The 16852-nt window shown below is 48.7% G+C and overlaps 4 protein-coding genes across 4 annotated transcripts; 3 read left to right on the top strand and 1 right to left on the bottom strand.

Moving 5' to 3' along the window:
* Nucleotides 1–1310: 1310 nt before the first annotated feature.
* On the top strand, nt 1311–1709 carry FMAN_09345 (uncharacterized protein; the record flags this gene model as incomplete). Its single annotated transcript, XM_041830177.1, has 3 exons — nt 1311–1339; nt 1390–1641; nt 1691–1709. 3 exons carry the CDS (start codon nt 1311–1313, stop codon nt 1707–1709), a joined length of 300 nt encoding a protein of 99 aa, XP_041680865.1.
* A 717-nt stretch (nt 1710–2426) lies between these two features.
* Nucleotides 2427–4775, top strand: FMAN_09344 (uncharacterized protein; the record flags this gene model as incomplete). Its single annotated transcript, XM_041830173.1, has 4 exons — nt 2427–3024; nt 3088–3542; nt 3592–4023; nt 4083–4775. The coding sequence occupies 4 exons, from the start codon at nt 2427–2429 to the stop codon at nt 4773–4775; spliced, it is 2178 nt and encodes a 725-aa protein (XP_041680864.1).
* Nucleotides 4776–5103: 328 nt separating this feature from the next.
* FMAN_09343 (uncharacterized protein) lies at nt 5104–9917 on the bottom strand (the record flags this gene model as incomplete). The annotated part of the gene is made up of 6 exons (XM_041830172.1): nt 5104–5133; nt 5190–5752; nt 5804–6046; nt 6104–7691; nt 7868–7966; nt 8031–9917. 6 exons carry the CDS (start codon nt 9915–9917, stop codon nt 5104–5106), a joined length of 4410 nt encoding a protein of 1469 aa, XP_041680863.1.
* A 2382-nt stretch (nt 9918–12299) lies between these two features.
* FMAN_09342 (uncharacterized protein) lies at nt 12300–16757 on the top strand (the record flags this gene model as incomplete). The annotated part of the gene is made up of 3 exons (XM_041830171.1): nt 12300–12506; nt 12553–15488; nt 15542–16757. 3 exons carry the CDS (start codon nt 12300–12302, stop codon nt 16755–16757), a joined length of 4359 nt encoding a protein of 1452 aa, XP_041680862.1.
* Between the last annotated feature and the right edge of the window lie 95 nt (nt 16758–16852).

The raw sequence follows: 16852 nt of genomic DNA, 5'->3' as shown, positions 1-16852 counted from the left end.
AAAATTTGCGATAATTGATATTTTTCCGGCGGTGATTTTGGTGCAAACAACGAATAACACAGTTGTTATGAGCGCATAGAATGGGGATACTGACAGTTGCATCAGTCTTTTACTGTTTATACTGAGTTTGAAACAACAAGACTGTTACTCATGGACAAACATGAGGGGATAGCTGACAATTAATAATTTAACAGAGAAGAATCAGTGATTTATTCCCGAGCTAGATAATCTGACCCCAGCTGGGTGACGTTAAGCAGATTCATTAACACCAGCTCTGACCTTGCTCCGCCTCTGATGTAGAAGATACCCTACTCCAGTGGGAAGAGAGCCTCCCTCTCATCTTGGTCTTGGTCTTGATCTTCGTAGTCGTCGGCCTAGTTCTCCATTGCATCGTCGTCTTCGGCAATCTGCGAGGCACCTTGGCTGTGACCAGTAAGGCCTTGCTGTTGTTGCTCCACAAGTTTCTGTATGGCCTTCTGCTGTTCATTTACAGTCTTCTGCTGTTCATCTATAGTCTTCTGCTGTTCATTTACAGTCTTCTGCTGTTCATTTACAGTCTTCTCCAGTTCATCCAACTTTGTTGCCAGTTGGGTCAGAAAGTTGACATCGTCATCGCTGAGGATCATGGCATCGTCTTTGTCAGCTACCTCGGCAGCGGTCGCTGGTGTGGCCTTGGGCTCTGGGTCAGCCATCTTGTTGCTTTGCTTCGGTTTGTTAGTAAACATTCAGTAGAATATTTTCGTGGGATTTGGATACTCACATAACTCGTATAGAATGAGCTACTGGCTGGCTTTTATGATTGTGCTGATTGCTGGCATCAAGGTGCGGGAGTTGTTGATGTGGGAGAGTTGCGGCTCTGATGTTTGCGTGTCAGCTTGTTTTCCCTCCCCTCCATATTTATTACCTTATGCAATAGGATCTATTTTACTCAGAGTGCGAAAGTTGTACGTTCTATTGTGTTCCAAAAAGTTCTATTGTTACAGATGCTGCAGCTATTGTCACTCCTGGCAGCTGTTGACAGCTGCGTGTACTAGCAAACGTTGCTGAGCTTTCTATAGACCATGCACATCTCTGGAATTTTGGTATTTCAGCTTTTATTTCCCTTCATCATCTTACTTTCTCTTTTCACACTCTCCAAATCTACTTACACCGGTCACCTACCATATCTGACAGTGGTGACCAAGGAGGACGTGCTTTCTATATACACTATACACTATCTTATACCTTCGGAATGCTCTTGTTTCCCTTCATCACCTCACTTTATCTTTTCACGCCCTCCAAATCTAATCGCATCGGTCACTCTACCCAACATGTCTGACGGTGGTGATCACACCAAACCGTTCCCAGACCAGATCCGTCCAAGTCTTCCCGGCTCCTCTGCGCCTACAGAAAAGGAGGCCAGCCGCCTACGCCTTCCAAGAGACTGAGCGCAGAGGCTCTTGAGAATCAGGGCATCCAACAAGGCGTTGAATTTGAGAGTGCTCTTCCTTGCCTTCGATGCTTCAACGCCGCGCTCACATTGGCGTCAAATACCATCGCAACTCTTCCGGGACAGCCCATCGATGTGCCCACATTCGACTGCACGTTTCCCTGCATCAACTCCAAGAAGTGCACGAACTGTGACAAGAACCTTAGTAACCGGTATTTTTCTTGAATCGATCTCAGAGATGTTTATACTAACTGGGTGTAGTATGCCTACACGAGCCTGAGAGGGCGAGGGAAAACTGGACGAGCAACCTCCTGTACCTGATCTTGTAAACTTCCACTGTGTGTCGAACGGCAACTACATGGACATTATCTCCATTTTCAAGGCTGTCGACAAAATGCTAAAGGACGGGATGGTCAAGACGCGCACAAACTTGGCATCGTCAGAGCCCTGATCAAGCTCGGTCAACGCTCTTAAGTCCTTGTTAACACTCATGCTTTCTCGAACAATAATATTTTATGAACTTAGGGCCTGTTATGATGAATTTAGGGTCTCTTATGATAAGTTTAGGATATAATTTACCTCTCTATTCTGCTTCTCGTCATAGTTTAGGATATATCTCTTCATCTTTTCTTGAGCCATTGCTCAATGTCGCTGCAAGCGTCGCAACAGTTAAGAGGCTATTTAATTGCAAACCCGAGCCGTTCCCAACGGCGTAGGGTGTTACGACCCGAAAGAATTATCTCACCATTGTGATAATGTTTCCCATCCGTCCAACGACATAAAAGCAATCACGTGATACATACGTTTCATTCGAGCTGCAGCCAACATTGGATTGTTGCTTGGGCTTTGTTAACTTACCGACAATTAGCTACCTACCTTACGCATGCCAATTTTACCATCATAATCTCAGAAGTTGTAACTTGTTCGAGTACTCCTGCCATTCTGGTAACTTGAGCCCAGCATTTGCCCCTATACAATGGCCAAGACCAATGACCTGATGGCTGTCTCGTCGGAGGCTGAGCTCAGACATGTGTTGGACCAACTCCATGAGCAGGAGGACGCTCTCATCTACAAGCTTGATGCCCCAATGAAGGACAGTAGGAACTTTTATCGAGATCTAGGCGGCCTTGATAGCCTCCATGGAGACCTGGATATGCAACTCATCGCAGCTCGTAGCATCCATATCGCAATGCTATGTCCCGCAGGCGACACCGCTGAGCGACTATCCACCATGATGCGCACTTTAGATATGGAGAAGAAAAGAGTTGAGGCTACGCTGATTATTATTGAGCAAGTAATGGAGCTCAAAGCGTGTATAGCTGGTATTATAGGCAGCATGGGTGCTCCTCAGGACTGGGAGGCTGCCGCCAACTACCTCTCACGCGTATCAAATATACCCGAGGATATTGTTCGCGGGGAATTCGCTCTAGGCGTTGTCCCGAGCATTGAGGCTCCGGAACCCCCATGGGCTACAATCCAGACTGCTCGCAAAAGCCTTTGTGCTCTGTTCTTGAGGGAATTCAACGCCGCTGCCGCACAAGGGGACGGTACAAAGGTCGCAAGATTCTTCAAGCTATTCCCAGTCATTGGAGGTGGTGCGGAGGAAACGGGGCTGGAAGCCTACGGACAGTATATCTGCTAAGGTATGGCGGAAATAGCTCGATCAGCTCTAACGCGACCACATGAGGAACGTGGCAGACATGACGATTTATTTTACGCAAATAACCTGGCACGGCTGCTTGAGCACATTGCGCAAATCATTGACAGCCATAGTGGTCTTGTAGAGAGGCACTACGGCGCTGATAAAGTCGTGCAGGTCATTGAAAGACCGCAAAAAGAGGCTGACATACAGGGCGGAATTATCTTGGATACCTGGAACGAAGAGCGGTCCGTTGCCAGGATGATGGCTGACATTAAGAGTTATCCATTCTCTTTTCTCTCGAAAAGCATGATGCCATTTCAGAGAGGCATCAATTTTGCGCTACGAGGCAACGAGCCGAGCAAGGATGAATTCAACTTGGACGTGAAGAAAGTTGAGGGGCTCTTGGGAGAAATGACATCAATGCTGAAGAGTTGGTCGCTTTACAAACGTTTTATTACAAGTAAATGCAAGGTGAGAAACAAATCCATATGTGCTATCACTTACTGACCATCGGCTTTAGGGCGTCCTCGACCAAGAAGAAAAGCTACCGCCTCCGAAATTTCTGCATCAATGTGATCTACACAAGAAGGTTTCAGAGAAGCTCATCGAGCCATATAAACTTACGACAACATTTCTCTTCCGAAGATCAGTAGAGAAGGCTTTTGAGATGGATACTGCGCCAAGTGGCCTCTCACTATCGACGCCATGCGATGGCAGTCCACCATTTATCCTGCAAGCCTTAGACGACATAATGTACGTCGTGGACAATCTTCTACAGCATATCCTGTCTACGGGAAACAGAGAGGTGACCGTCTCTACCACATCGGCTATCAGCAGGGTCCTCGAATCGGATTTCATCGGGATCATCCATAGGCGCATGAAAGATGAGTGCTATCCCAAAGCAGCCGCCCAGGGTGGGTTTCCACGGGAGGAAAAAGTCATCAGCTTCATGGTTTTGATGAACACTCTTGACATGGCAAAAGAGTACTTAGACCGTATTCTAACCTCCAGGGTTACGTCTCAGAAACCCAAGGTGCTGATATGGCTATCTCATCTACGCAAACACTCAAAGACTCCTTCACGTTTGGCAGGGATGCCGAAATGGTTGCGAATGGACTTCGGAGGCTGAAAGATGCACTATGTGCTAAAGCTACAGAGCTTCTGAACGATGGCATACTTGCACTGTTTGATGAGGTCTTGTGGCCCCGGATCAGGCTGATCCTCACAACCTCTTTCCAAAACGCTGTTTACGATGTGTCGGAAGGGGAGCCATTCGACGAAGAGGATGTCGATGTGGAGACATCACAGCAAGTGTCGTTGCGATTCGAGGGCGGGTGGTTGGCCTTGACACGACCCCTGAAGCACATCATGACGCCGAGAACATACGCAGCCTTGGCCTGCCTAGCAGCTAACAAATTGGCAAGGGTGCTAGAGAAGCGTGCTTGGAGTTCCTCAGGCCTTGTGACCGCACTTGGAGGTTTGCGGTTAGAGTCGGACTTCTCTGGCATCATAAGTGTCATCGCCAAGGACGGCTACGCCCTTCGCGAACCGTTTGCCCGATTGCAAGAGATTCTTGAAGTTGCTAACATGGAAGACGATGAATGGGATGAGCTTGAATCAGCATATGGCTCGTCCAGGCAAGAAAGAAGCAGGTTACTCAGCGACGAGGACACAGAAATGGCGCGCAAGATTGTGAGAAGATAGTTATTATGCCAACAAACACAGCAAGTTTATCAGCTGAGCGATGCCCCATTGCGAGCCGTCTCACGAGTGGCATTGGGCTTAAATGTCGTCTGCTTCAGTCTTGAGACCTAAACTAGTCTAAATTTGCATCTAGGTAGCCTAATGTTAGTAATTCTCGTAGAAGCTTAGATAAAGATTTAGGATGAGAAAGCCTCAAGTGGGTAAAGTTATGTATTAAATGAGGTAACCAGTGTTCCTCTCTATGTATAGTCTATGGTGAACTTTTCATCGTACCCGTCACACATCCTGCAAAACCCATCACATCGTCTATAATAAACTTCTTTACCCTCTAGCGTCGGTTGAAGTTGAGGAAGCGGCTCTGGAACAAAAGTCAGTATGTTGGTCTCAAAAATATCCTCAAACAGGATTACTTACCGCCAAGATAATGATAATCAAGTTACTTGCGATGAAGCAAGCAAAGATACCCAAATCTCTCCAACGGTTGTTGAAAGAGAGATCAAAGGTACTGTAAAACTCATCGCCCACCTTGTACGCGCAATACTCGCAGTCCCTTGTGTCGTCATTGACAAGATAGCCACGACCACCATTGGCGAAGAAGGGCTCCATGTACTCTCCACAAGTGCTGTTAGAAGGCGAAGTGAAGCGGTTGAGTTCGCTTTGCTTGCAGACAACCTCAACTCCGTGAAGGGCAGTTGTGACCATCGAGCTGATCAGACGGGTAAAAGGATCCAGTTGGTACATCCAGGCACGCCAGAAACCAGGGATTTGAGGCTTGGGGATTGTAACACCACAGAACAAGGCGAAGTTGATGATGATGAAAGGATCAAACTGTGCTGAGATGAAGGGCGAGGGGGTGATGCTGGCGAGAGCCTGTCCAAGCGTGACTGAGAACAGCTCAGTGATCAGGATAATGAAGAACTGGAAGCCTGCTCGAGAAGGCTCGGTCTGGAATCCGGGCATGAAGTAAATTGGGAGATCTGAAACGTGTGAGTAATGGTTCAATTGCATTGTTGGCTTTGAGAACTTACAGAAAGCTACCGCACACATGATCGAGTAGGGCAGTTCAGCCAGGACAACGGATGTGGAGAAGACAAAGGGCGAGTACATCTTCGAGGACTGCTCCCTGAAGAAGAGAGCTCGCTTGATGTGGAACATGACTTCGACTTGTGTGATGATGAGAGCGGGCAGAACAGTAACCTGGAACATGATGAAGACGCGGTTCTGCAGTGACGAACGAGAGTTGTCAAGGTTCAAGTACATCAGACCAGTGACTTGGAAAAGGTTAGCTAAAGCCGTATGATTTTGGAGTGACTTAGGACAAAACTTACTAAGGGCGACAGCGACGTGGCTGAAGATTCGAGTGAAGATGTAGTCGGGGGATCGCCAGAAAGACAGGAACATGCGCTTGCAAACAACCATCATCTGGTGCTTGAAAGGAGAAGCATATTCCTTCTCTAGCTCAGGATCATTGACAGTGACCGCGGCACCAGCAGCCTGACGCTCGCGTTTCAGTCGAATGATGGTCTCCTTAACATCAGCAAACTCTGCACTATCCTCCCAGATATCGGCCCAGTCACGGTCTCCAACACGGGGAGCGCTTCCGGCACCAATGGCTTCAAGCATGTACTCAGCAACGTTATCAGTGGGACCAGCCTCAGCGCCATGGCTCTTGAGATAGCTTCGCAGAACGTGAGCATCCTTGCCAATATCGCCAAAGTAAACGGTGCGACCACCGCGCTGGAGCAGAAGAAGACGATCGAAGTTCTCGAACAGAGCGGCGTTGGGTTGATGGATAGTGCAAAGAATAGCCTGGCCTGAAGCAGCGAGCTTCTTGAGGAAGCGGACGATGTTAAAGGCACTCTGACTGTCAAGACCGGAAGTAGGCTCATCGAGGAAAAGCATCAGCTCAGGCTTGGCAGCAAGCTCGACACCGATAGTGACACGCTTTCGCTGTTCGACGGTAAGACCGAATTCAGGGGTTCCAATGATAGCGTCGGCGATGGACTCCATCTCGAGAAGGGAGATGATCTCTTCAACATAGGCATAGCGCTCCTCCATAGGCACGTGGAATGGCTGTCGGAGTTCAGCAGAGAAACGGAAGGCCTCGCGGACGGTCTGAGTAGGCTCGTGAACATCGAGCTGTTCGGCATATGAAGTGGATCGCTGGAAGGTCTTGCCTGGCTTCATAGCGTCGATGAGGATATCCCCGGAGATAACACCAATGTTCTTGCGAGCGGCGAGGACATCCAGAAGAGTAGTCTTTCCGGCACCGGAGGCACCCATCAGAGCGGTAAGCTCACCTGGGCGAACGTAACCGAAGACGTTGTTAAGAAGTCGGCGTTCGCCTCCTGGTACAGGAACGTCATAGTTGAGGTTCTCCCAAGTGAGTACCCTCTCAGACTTGATGGTGATTTCGGAGCCCTCTTCGTTGGACTTGTCCTTGGTGCGAGAGTCCTTCTTAGCCGCGAGTTTCTCATTGAGAACCTTTCTCTCCTTGTTGGGCTTCGCATAGACCTTGGCAGCATTTCCTCCCATGCCAAAGTTGACGAATTCTCCAAGAACGACGTTGAGGATAAGGAAGAAGACGATAAGGGACATGACAATGCCCCAGTTCCTCCACAGATCTCCGACATGATAAGAGAAGCCTTGAGCAACGTAGTCGCTACCAGAGACGAGGGTGGTACCGGCTTTCGAGCCAGCAAGCGTGCAAACTTGGTGGTTGATATCGGTGTATTGGGGGCCCGCGGGGATCAGACTGTCTGCCGTGCAGGTCATTTCCAGGGATTTGAACTCATTCATCATCATTGCCGAGAAACTCAGTCCAAGGGGATTGATCCAGAAGATCCAGCGGAGCCAAACTTGCTCTTGTTCATATTGGATGATGTAGCCTGACGTGACTACGAACAATGTGATGACCTGGGTATGATTAGCAATTGAATGATTTCCAGGCCTCTAGTTTCGTATATTTCGCCTCGTCGTGATCTTTGATCTTGGTGATGTGGTGTTGAATCCACCAACCACGTTCGATCCAAAAGTCGGCGCACTTGCGCCTCGTGTAAGGACAATAGATGGGAGATTCAAGATCAACTTACAACAACAGCAAACTTGATAGCCTGATCAAAGCCTGGCGATATGCAGCCGATGATTCTGAAGAATAGAGTCATCGCAATATTTCCCGACAGAATCATGAGCTACCGCATCAAAATGAGTTAGTTTATGTCTCAATATCCAATATCACTGCGGAAAGATACTAACATAGAATGTAAAGAAAGAACCAGCGTCTCGGACCAGGTTGGTCATGAAGTACACAATAATACTGAAGACCAAGATCTGCGAGGCAGCAAAAACCTGGTCGACGAAGATCTGAGCAATCCATAAAGCTGAGGGTCGGTGGAACGCATATGCCTTGTGCTTGTTCACAATCGTTCTGCCGGTCATAGTACTAGCGAGTTCCGAAAAGGCCTGGAAAGCGTTGAAAAGAAGGGCTACAAAGAGCAGACCTCCCTTGCTGAATGCACTAGCTGAAGTTTTTCCGAGGTTGAGGTAGAGGGTTCCGAGGACAATGGCGATAACGATGCTGCGGAACCATCCAACGAAGAGGTTGAATCGATCCTGCAGCTTGAGAGTGAACTGGCGCTTCATAAGGGCCCAAACCTGCAGATGGAAGCCAACTTGGTAGACTGAACGCTTGGATGTTCCACGCTTTCCCTCCTTCACGGCGAGCTGGAAGTTGTTATGCGTTTCCTCCTCGTGTGCGAGAGAAGCCTTGTACTCAGCCATCTCGGCTTCCAAGGACTTGAAAGCATCGGATTTCTTGAAGGCTTGCTCGAGAGTCTCAGGGTCGTGAGGTGTGTTTTCCTCGGAGCGGCCCGGGGCGTACTCCCTCTCGAAGGCATCCGTGCAGCCGGTCAGGTAGTCGGCACTGGTCTGGCGGGGACGAGGGGCGAAGCCAAGGCTCTCGAAATAGCTGCGGGCAGAGGCAGCTGGGCCAAAGTAGACCTCCTTGCCGCCGTCGATAACCATGACCTTGTCGAAGAGGTTGTAAATGTTCTCGGAAGCCTGATACAGGGAGACGAAAGTGGTGGTCTTGTACAGGTTGGTCTGGATTCGCAGGGACTTGGCAAAATCGAGAGCGGTACTGGCGTCAAGGCCTCGAGTGGAATTATCCCACGAGAAGACTGCACCACTGCAGATCATAGCCTCTGCGATACTGACTCGCTTTCTCTCACCACCACTGACTCCGCGGACGAAATGGTCACCAACGATGGTGTGGCGGGTATGCTCAATGTTGAACATCTTGAGAAGCGTGGTGATAACACTCTCCTTGAACTCCTGCTTGGACATGTTTCCGGGTCTCAACTTGGGCATCTTCGTATCGAGAGCAAAGCCAAGGGTCTGCTCAACAGTAAGGGTGGGGTGGTGAATGTCGTCTTCGGCGGAGTATACAGCTTCACCACGGTACTGGTCGAATTCGGTGTTCTTCCACTTTCCGTACAGAACCTCGCCCTCAACTGCGGTGTAGCCCCAGCGCTGGTTGGCGATGGTCTTGAGGAATGTGGTACATCCTGAGCCGGGCTTGCCTAGAACAAGCACCATCTCGCCGGGCTTGCAGACGCCCTTGAACTTGTCGAGAAGGGCGACCTGCTCAGGCTTGGGCCCGAGACCGAGCATTCGGATAACAGGGGTGATAACGTCGAAGAAGTTCACAAAGGCATCGGGGAAGGTAGGCACAAAATTGGACATACCACCATAGCCCTTGACGGTCAGGTCGTTCCAGTAAACACCAATGTGCTTGGACTTGATGCCAACCTCCCTCTCGCGATCAAGACCGCCGCGAAGAGCAGCCTCAAGATCAAAGATGGACTCGACCTCATTGTCTTCAGCATGAGCGTTCTTTTCAGGATCGCCGACACTAGCTCTGCTCTTCCTTCTGCTAGCTCTCGAGACACCAGTAAACTCTCTCTGAAGCTCAGCAAACTCAGCCTCAGCTTGCTCAATAGATACACCACCGTTGTTTTGCTCAGCGGGGCCGTGGCGTGTCGAGTCGGTATCGATAGAGTTGCGATAAGCAGGATCAGCCTGCTCAGTATGATGGTTGGCAGCAATGGCCTCCTCAGCCTTTCCAAGGTCTTTTTCCGCCATGGTGACTTATATCGGTTGGGTCGTGCGTGTAAGTCGTTTTTACTGGGAGCCCAAAGTCACCCGTCGCGAAAAGGAGTAGTACACTAAGATGAGCTCAGTTGAAATGGCGTATTGATTAGAATGATTATAGGAATAAAGAATGATTATTATAAAAAGTTATATGATACAGCAGCCAATGTGTTTGATCACAGGCTCACCGTTAACAAGCAAAAGAGAAGAGGGCGCATGGGAAAAAGATGCCGACATCCCGCACTATAAGTCAACAAAGGTGCGTGCAGCCAAAAAAGTTAAAATGGGTCTATATTCTCCTTTGGAACAATTTGATCCGGCATTACCAATCAACAATACGAAGCCGTCCGTTGTAAATGTCCGCTGGTAGGGGCAGGGGTTAAGTCGGCTCCACCAGCTGGGAATTGCTTCAGACAAGGAACTTCCACCTGAGTCAAGTGGACGAGTAAGTCAGCGCCGTGGGGCAGATGTGCAGGATTTGACTCATCTCGGCTAAGAACCTCCCCCAAGGCCGAGGTGGGAAAGAGTCTGATTGGTTTAGTGAAATAAGGTAAAGGATTGACACCCTCCGATGGGGAAGCTAGGGGGACTATTTAACTCTGCTTACGACTTTTAGGCGTGTATATCCGAAAATCTCGGGTTGTGGGGGTCTCTGAACTGATGAAAAAGAGCTATTCTCTACACAATTTGGATCTGATAATGAATTGTTTCTCTCGTTCACAGACGTATTCGGACTCGAATGCCGTGTCAACGTTTTGAGTTCATCGCTGCAACGCAACATTGAAACCCAAAGCTCGGGTATCATATCCACCCAATCTCGCTCTGTGGAGAAGAAACAGTGGAAACGTCAAATGCTAAAAAAGGGCAACGGTTAAGAAATCTCGTCGACTCTCGCCCCGGCGCGGTCCCTTAAGTCCGAGAATACGATTTTGAATGGCTGCTTTGATTCAGCACTTTACGATCATTTCGACTCATATCCAAAGATGGAATAGTACGGATGTCGGCCAGTCAAGAGGTTATAAGACATGCATCGGCGTGACACATTGATTCTTTGTTGATATTGCAATGCAATGCAGTTTAATTTGAAGAGCTTTGCAGTGATCGGACGAATCTCCCCGCGATGAGATCATCTTACCAAGATCGTTTGGATATTCACGTTCACGATCACTCTTTTCATGATATGACATCTCAGCTTCACATGGCAGCGGATCCTTGTCATTCCTCTAATCAATCTGAACAGGGATTGACCGGCAAGACCCACCTATAAGCTGCGTTTCAGGGGACAGTCTTCCAGAGGTCTCGTCCGGTTTACTGCGATTTTCGACGATCTCCGCCTCTGTCCGGTTTCTAGTCCGTTCTTCGTCCGCCGCCATCGGCCGAGTGAAACTCCGCCTCCCTTGTCAAAGAGGTTCTGCCGAATAATTTAGAAGATTCATAGAGTTTTGTGGAATAGTAGCTGTAATTTTAGCTCTGGTCTATACATCGTGTCAGGATCTTGATGTGAAATGGATTTTTGAGTTTAGTGTCCCCTATGATAAGATCTTTAATTCTGGTGATACACGAAGCTTCCATCATCGTACTCGGGTTCAGGCTTTAGTCAAGTGGCTGTCCTCACCCCAATATCTCTTTTCCTGTGATTCGGAATTGCTGCATTCAGAGCGAGCCTATTGCATTTGGTGGGATCTAACAGGTCACTTCGATACTCTCCTCTGTTGCAGAGTGTGTGGTATCGATGGGTTTCTCTATCAATGCCAGTTGCTGACCTCTGCAATTCTAATTGACAGCGATAGTTTGAGAAACAGGCGCGGCAAGGGAACGTTACACGGGAATAGCTCAAGATGAGAATGAGGCCAGAACCTGACCTCAGTTTACAGGACTTTAGCACAATATCTTCTAAACTTAAGTCATCCCAATGATGAATTTTGAAGAGGCTTGATGCATATTTTACCTGTCTTAGGAGACAGTTATTCGATGGTAGGGGGATGTTGCTTGAATTCAGGTCAAGCAAGAGGCATCGCCATTGGTATGAAGCTGCGTTCTTTCCTAAAATGGCAGGAGCTTGATCGCTGTCGTCATTCTACGTTACTCAATGGAACCCACGAATGCTTCAACTTAGACATCACATCAACCTCAACAAGTTGGAGTCCACGCGTTACCTGCCTACGAACTCTCATCAATGCGATGATGCAAAATGCGGTGTCTTTGTCCGCGTGTGCAACGCGTAATTTTGGCCTTTCATGATGCTGGCTATCACTCAATCGGCCAATCTTTTGCCGTCTGACAGGCCCAAGAGGAACTTTTGACATGAGCGACATGCATTAAAAGGCAACTACTTCGCTTCTTATCTGCCTGCCCCCTCCAAGATCATGCAAAATGAGCTCAACTTGTCTAAATGATGGCTCTTGGGGACCTGGTGTACGGGGATGTCGAGGCGATTTCGACTTCACCCAGAAATTCGAACGCATATTCCTTTCAATTATACCAACTGCGGTGTTCGTCGCGGCAGCTGTTGCCCGCATAACCATTTTATTACAGCGCGAAAGGATAGTTGGAGGTATCGTTCTTCAGTCGATTAAGATTGTGAGTCTTGGAAAGCGAATTTCGCGCTGATACTGACTAAAAAAAGGCATTTCTGGCCGTTTATGCCATTGTTCAAGTTGCGATTCTAATTCTCATCGCGACTGGGGCCCCAGGCGTTGTCCACGGCCTCTCTATTGCTGGGTCAATCTTTGTAGCCATCGCCTCCTTCTTAGCGGTCGTTTTATCCTCATTCGAGCACTCCTGTGCCCGCAGACCGTCGACTTTGCTCAATGTCTACATATTGCTCACGCTCCTGTTTGACATTGTGCAAACGAGAACGGCATGGCTTGCATCTCAACATGGCATCCAGCCTCGCCTGTTCACTGCATCTGTCGTCGTCAAAGCTATTATTCTATGTCTCGAGACGATTCCTAAAACAAAATGGATTCACTGGAATGCTGATGAGCATAGCCCAGAGGAGTCGAGCGGCATATTCAGCATTGGTGCTTTCGCCTGGCTGAACCAGCTTTTCATGAGAGGATATCGAGGGGTTTTGGCCATAGATGACCTTTATCCCCTCGATGAGAACATGGTTTCCAGCAAGTTGTATAGCCAGTTTGTCAAAAGGATTAGGGTGCATAGATACAGCCAAGAGCTCAAGTCTGGACTTCTGAAGGACCTGGCCAGAACACTCATCAGCCCGTTCCTCCTCCCAATTGCGCCTCGCGTTGCCCTCATCGCCTTCAAATTCTGCCAGCCCGTCTTCATCGATGCTACTCTTGAGTACCTGCAGATGCCCGAGACGCCAGCGACGAAAAACATGGGTTACGGCTTGATCGGCGCAGCATTCCTCATTTACGCAGGCATTGGACTTTCTTCCGCCTTTTACGGCTACTATCAGGAAAAGGCCGTCTATATGATTCGAGGCTGCCTAGTCGCTGCGATTTACCAAAAGACAACCCAGATGAAGATCACGGCCGCTGATGATTCTGCCGCTTTAACGCTTATGAGCGCTGATGTTGAACGCATTATCAGGGGTGCTGGGACAGCTCATGATATCTGGGCAAACAGTATAGAAGTAGCCATCGGTTGCTGGCTTCTGCATGGAAAGATCGGTCTAGCGTTCCTGTCTCCGCTTGTCGTGATCGGTGTTTGCGCTCTTTTGCTGTCCTGGTTGGTCACGTTCGTTGGCAAGAGGCAGAGCATATGGATGGCGAAGATCCAGAATAGAGTGGGATTGACCGCCAACGCCATCTCCCAGATGAAACTCTACAAAATCTCAGGTATTGCTGGGCCTGTTGCAGATCTCATACAGACGCTCCGCGTTGGAGAGATCAAGGTTGGGAATAGTTATCGCTGGCTGTTGATAAGCGCTGCGGTGCTGGGCTTCTTCCCAATTTGCATCTCTCCAGTCGTTACCTTTGCATTCACGTCCACAAAGTTGACTGTGAACACACTCTTCACCTCGCTATCATACATACTCCTCTTCACTACTCCCGTCATCGGCCTTTTCCAGAGCCTTCCGGGCATTTTTGCCGCTCTGACATGCATGGCTCGAGTGCAAAGATTTATCGCCGCAGATCCACGCCATGACTTCCGAATCCATGAAACTACTTCCGTTGCCGAGAAAAGTCCATCGAACCCGCCAAACGAGGTAGCATTTTCTGTTGAGAACGGCTGCTTCGGATGGGGAGGTGAGAAATTGACACTTAGTCAAATGCATGCTTCTGTTCCGGCTCACAAGCTCACCATAGTGGTGGGCGAAGTGGCATCTGGCAAGACCACCTTCTGTAAGGCTTTACTTGGGGAGCTGCCTGTCGCTTCAGGGATCATCAGAACGTATATACCATCGCATCGCATCGGCTACTGTGAACAAACCCCTTTTCTTTACAACGCGAGCTTCCGAGAAAACATTGTTGGCCATTGCGCTTTCGATCAGGCCAAGTACGACGAAATTGTGGAAGCTACTATGCTCACACCGGACGTTGTACTTTTACCACAAGGTCATGATACAAAGATTGGCAGTAATGGTATCATGTTGAGTGGCGGTCAAAAGCAGCGTCTTTCGGTTGCTCGTGCTCTATACTCTGAAGCAGATCTGATGATTTTCGACGATATCCTAAGTGGTCTAGACCTGGATACTGAATCAGAGCTCTTTAGACGTGTATTTGGACCAGGGGGTATCACTCGTCGACGCAACGTCACTGTGGTCATCTGTACACATTCAGTCAGGAATCTACCTCTGGCAGACCATATCATTGCTCTTGGTAATGGTACAGTCATCGAAGAAGGGAGTTTCTCAGACTTGATAGAGAACAAAAAGTATGTTCACAGCCTCGGCGTCAAGCACAGAGATACGGATTCTTCTTCAGACGATGAAAAGCCCATGGCAAGAGCCACTGCTGCCACTGTCCCTATAATTCTTCCTCAGGACGTATCAGCGGCGGAAAATAAAGCACGACAACAAGGCGACTTTTCTATTTATAAACACTACTTCAAGAGCGTCGGCTTCTGGCCAGTTGTCATCGTCGCTGTGGCGGGCATGTTAACCGGTGTCTGCAACAGTCTTTCCAGTGTCTGGATCAAATTCTGGGCTGAAGACGCTTTTAACAGATCCTTTGCCTTCTACGTAGGTATCTATGGTATGCTGCGAGCTGGCTATATGGTCTTCTTGTTCTGCGATGGAGTTACAACATTGATCAAGATGACTGCATCGGCAGGTACTGAACTACACGAACGCGCAATTTTGACTGTTATTTCTGCGCCTCTGAGGTTCTTCTCAAAGACTGACACGGGTATTGTGACGAACTTATTCTCGCAAGATATGACTCTTCTGGATATGGAGCTCCCACTGGCCCTGACCAACTTTTCCCTGGACATCTCTAACGCATTTGGCACAGCATTCGTTGTAGCTTCAGCGTCGCCATATCTCGCAGTTGGATACCCCTTTCTGATGGGTATTCTATACTTTATACAAAAGTTCTACCTCAGAACTTCTAGACAGATTCGACTCCTCGACCTTGAGGCTAAAAGCCCATTGTAGTAAGTGTTGGTTTGCTACGAGCCGATATCGAAGTTCTAACTCTTCATTTTAGTACACATTTCACGGACACAATCAAAGGTGTTGCAACTATTCGGGCCTTTGGGTGGGAACAATTTGACATTGCTCACAGCAACAAACTTCTCGACACGTCCCAGCGCCCAGCATACCTCCTGGCAATGATTCAACAATGGCTCGCCACATTACTTCACTTCATTGTTACAGGCACTGCCGTTCTTCTTATCGCTCTTGCAACTCAGCTTCGAACCAATGCAGGTTTGACTGGCGCCAGTCTGATCTCTCTCTTGACCTTCAGTGAAGCCTTGTCAAACCTCATTACTAGTTACACCTCTCTTGAGACGTCGCTAGGCGCTGTGAGCCGGTTAAGGTCTTTCAGTGAAACTGTGGAGACAGAGAATAAACCGGGCGAAGTTATTGAGCCCCCCGAAACCTGGCCTCAAAGCGGCAGCATACAAGTCCGCAAGGTCTCTGCCTCTTACGATTCTCCAAGCAACGAGCAAGACGAAACTACTTCTAGCTTGGCACTACGTGACCTCGAGCTAGACATCTTGCCCGGCCAGAAAGTAGCAGTTTGTGGCCGTACAGGAAGTGGAAAGTCAACTCTGATCCTTCTCCTCTTACGTCTCATCGATCCTCTCCCCTCTTGCGATTCGAACATGACGATCGACGACATATACCTTCATCAAATAGATCGCGCTACCTTGCGCAAGCGCGTCATTTGCATTCCCCAGGACGCAGTGTTTCTTCCTGATGGCAGCTCTGTCAAAGATAACATCGACCCTTACAAGGCAGCCACGGACGTGGAATGCTTCAACGTTCTCAACACGGTGCGGTTATCAGGCTTTGTCCAAGACAAAGGCAGCCTCAACGCTGGTATGAGCGCCGATGATCTCAGTGCTGGACAAAAGCAGCTCTTCAGCCTCGGTAGAGCGATTCTACGTCGTAGGGTGCGCGATCGCCTTGCCGTGGGTGAGAAGCGAGGTGGATTGCTATTGCTTGACGAAGTGAGCAGCAGTGTCGACAAGGTAACCGACAGGGCTATGCAAGAGATTATTCGTGAAGAATTCGAGAATTATACAATTGTCATGGTGTCTCATCGGCTTGAGATGGTAATGGACTTTTTTAACAGAGTTATTGTTCTGGACAGGGGTACTGTTGTAGAGTCTGGTGGGCCAAGGGAACTCGTCGAGACGCCGGGAAGTCGATTTGGTGATCTCTGGGCTGTTGAGCATGACAGCAGGTCAGAATAGGATCTATTCTTGTGATCATCTGAGAATATCATATGGCATGTCACGAAGAGTTGAGTAAAAGATATTCTAGTCAGCTTGAAACATACTAGATCACA

The sequence above is a fragment of the Fusarium mangiferae genome, assembly GCF_900044065.1.
Source record: "Fusarium mangiferae strain MRC7560 genome assembly, contig: FMAN_scaffold004, whole genome shotgun sequence".
NCBI classification, from domain to species: domain Eukaryota; kingdom Fungi; phylum Ascomycota; class Sordariomycetes; order Hypocreales; family Nectriaceae; genus Fusarium; species Fusarium mangiferae.
This window is presented reverse-complemented; position numbering and strand designations above follow the sequence as displayed.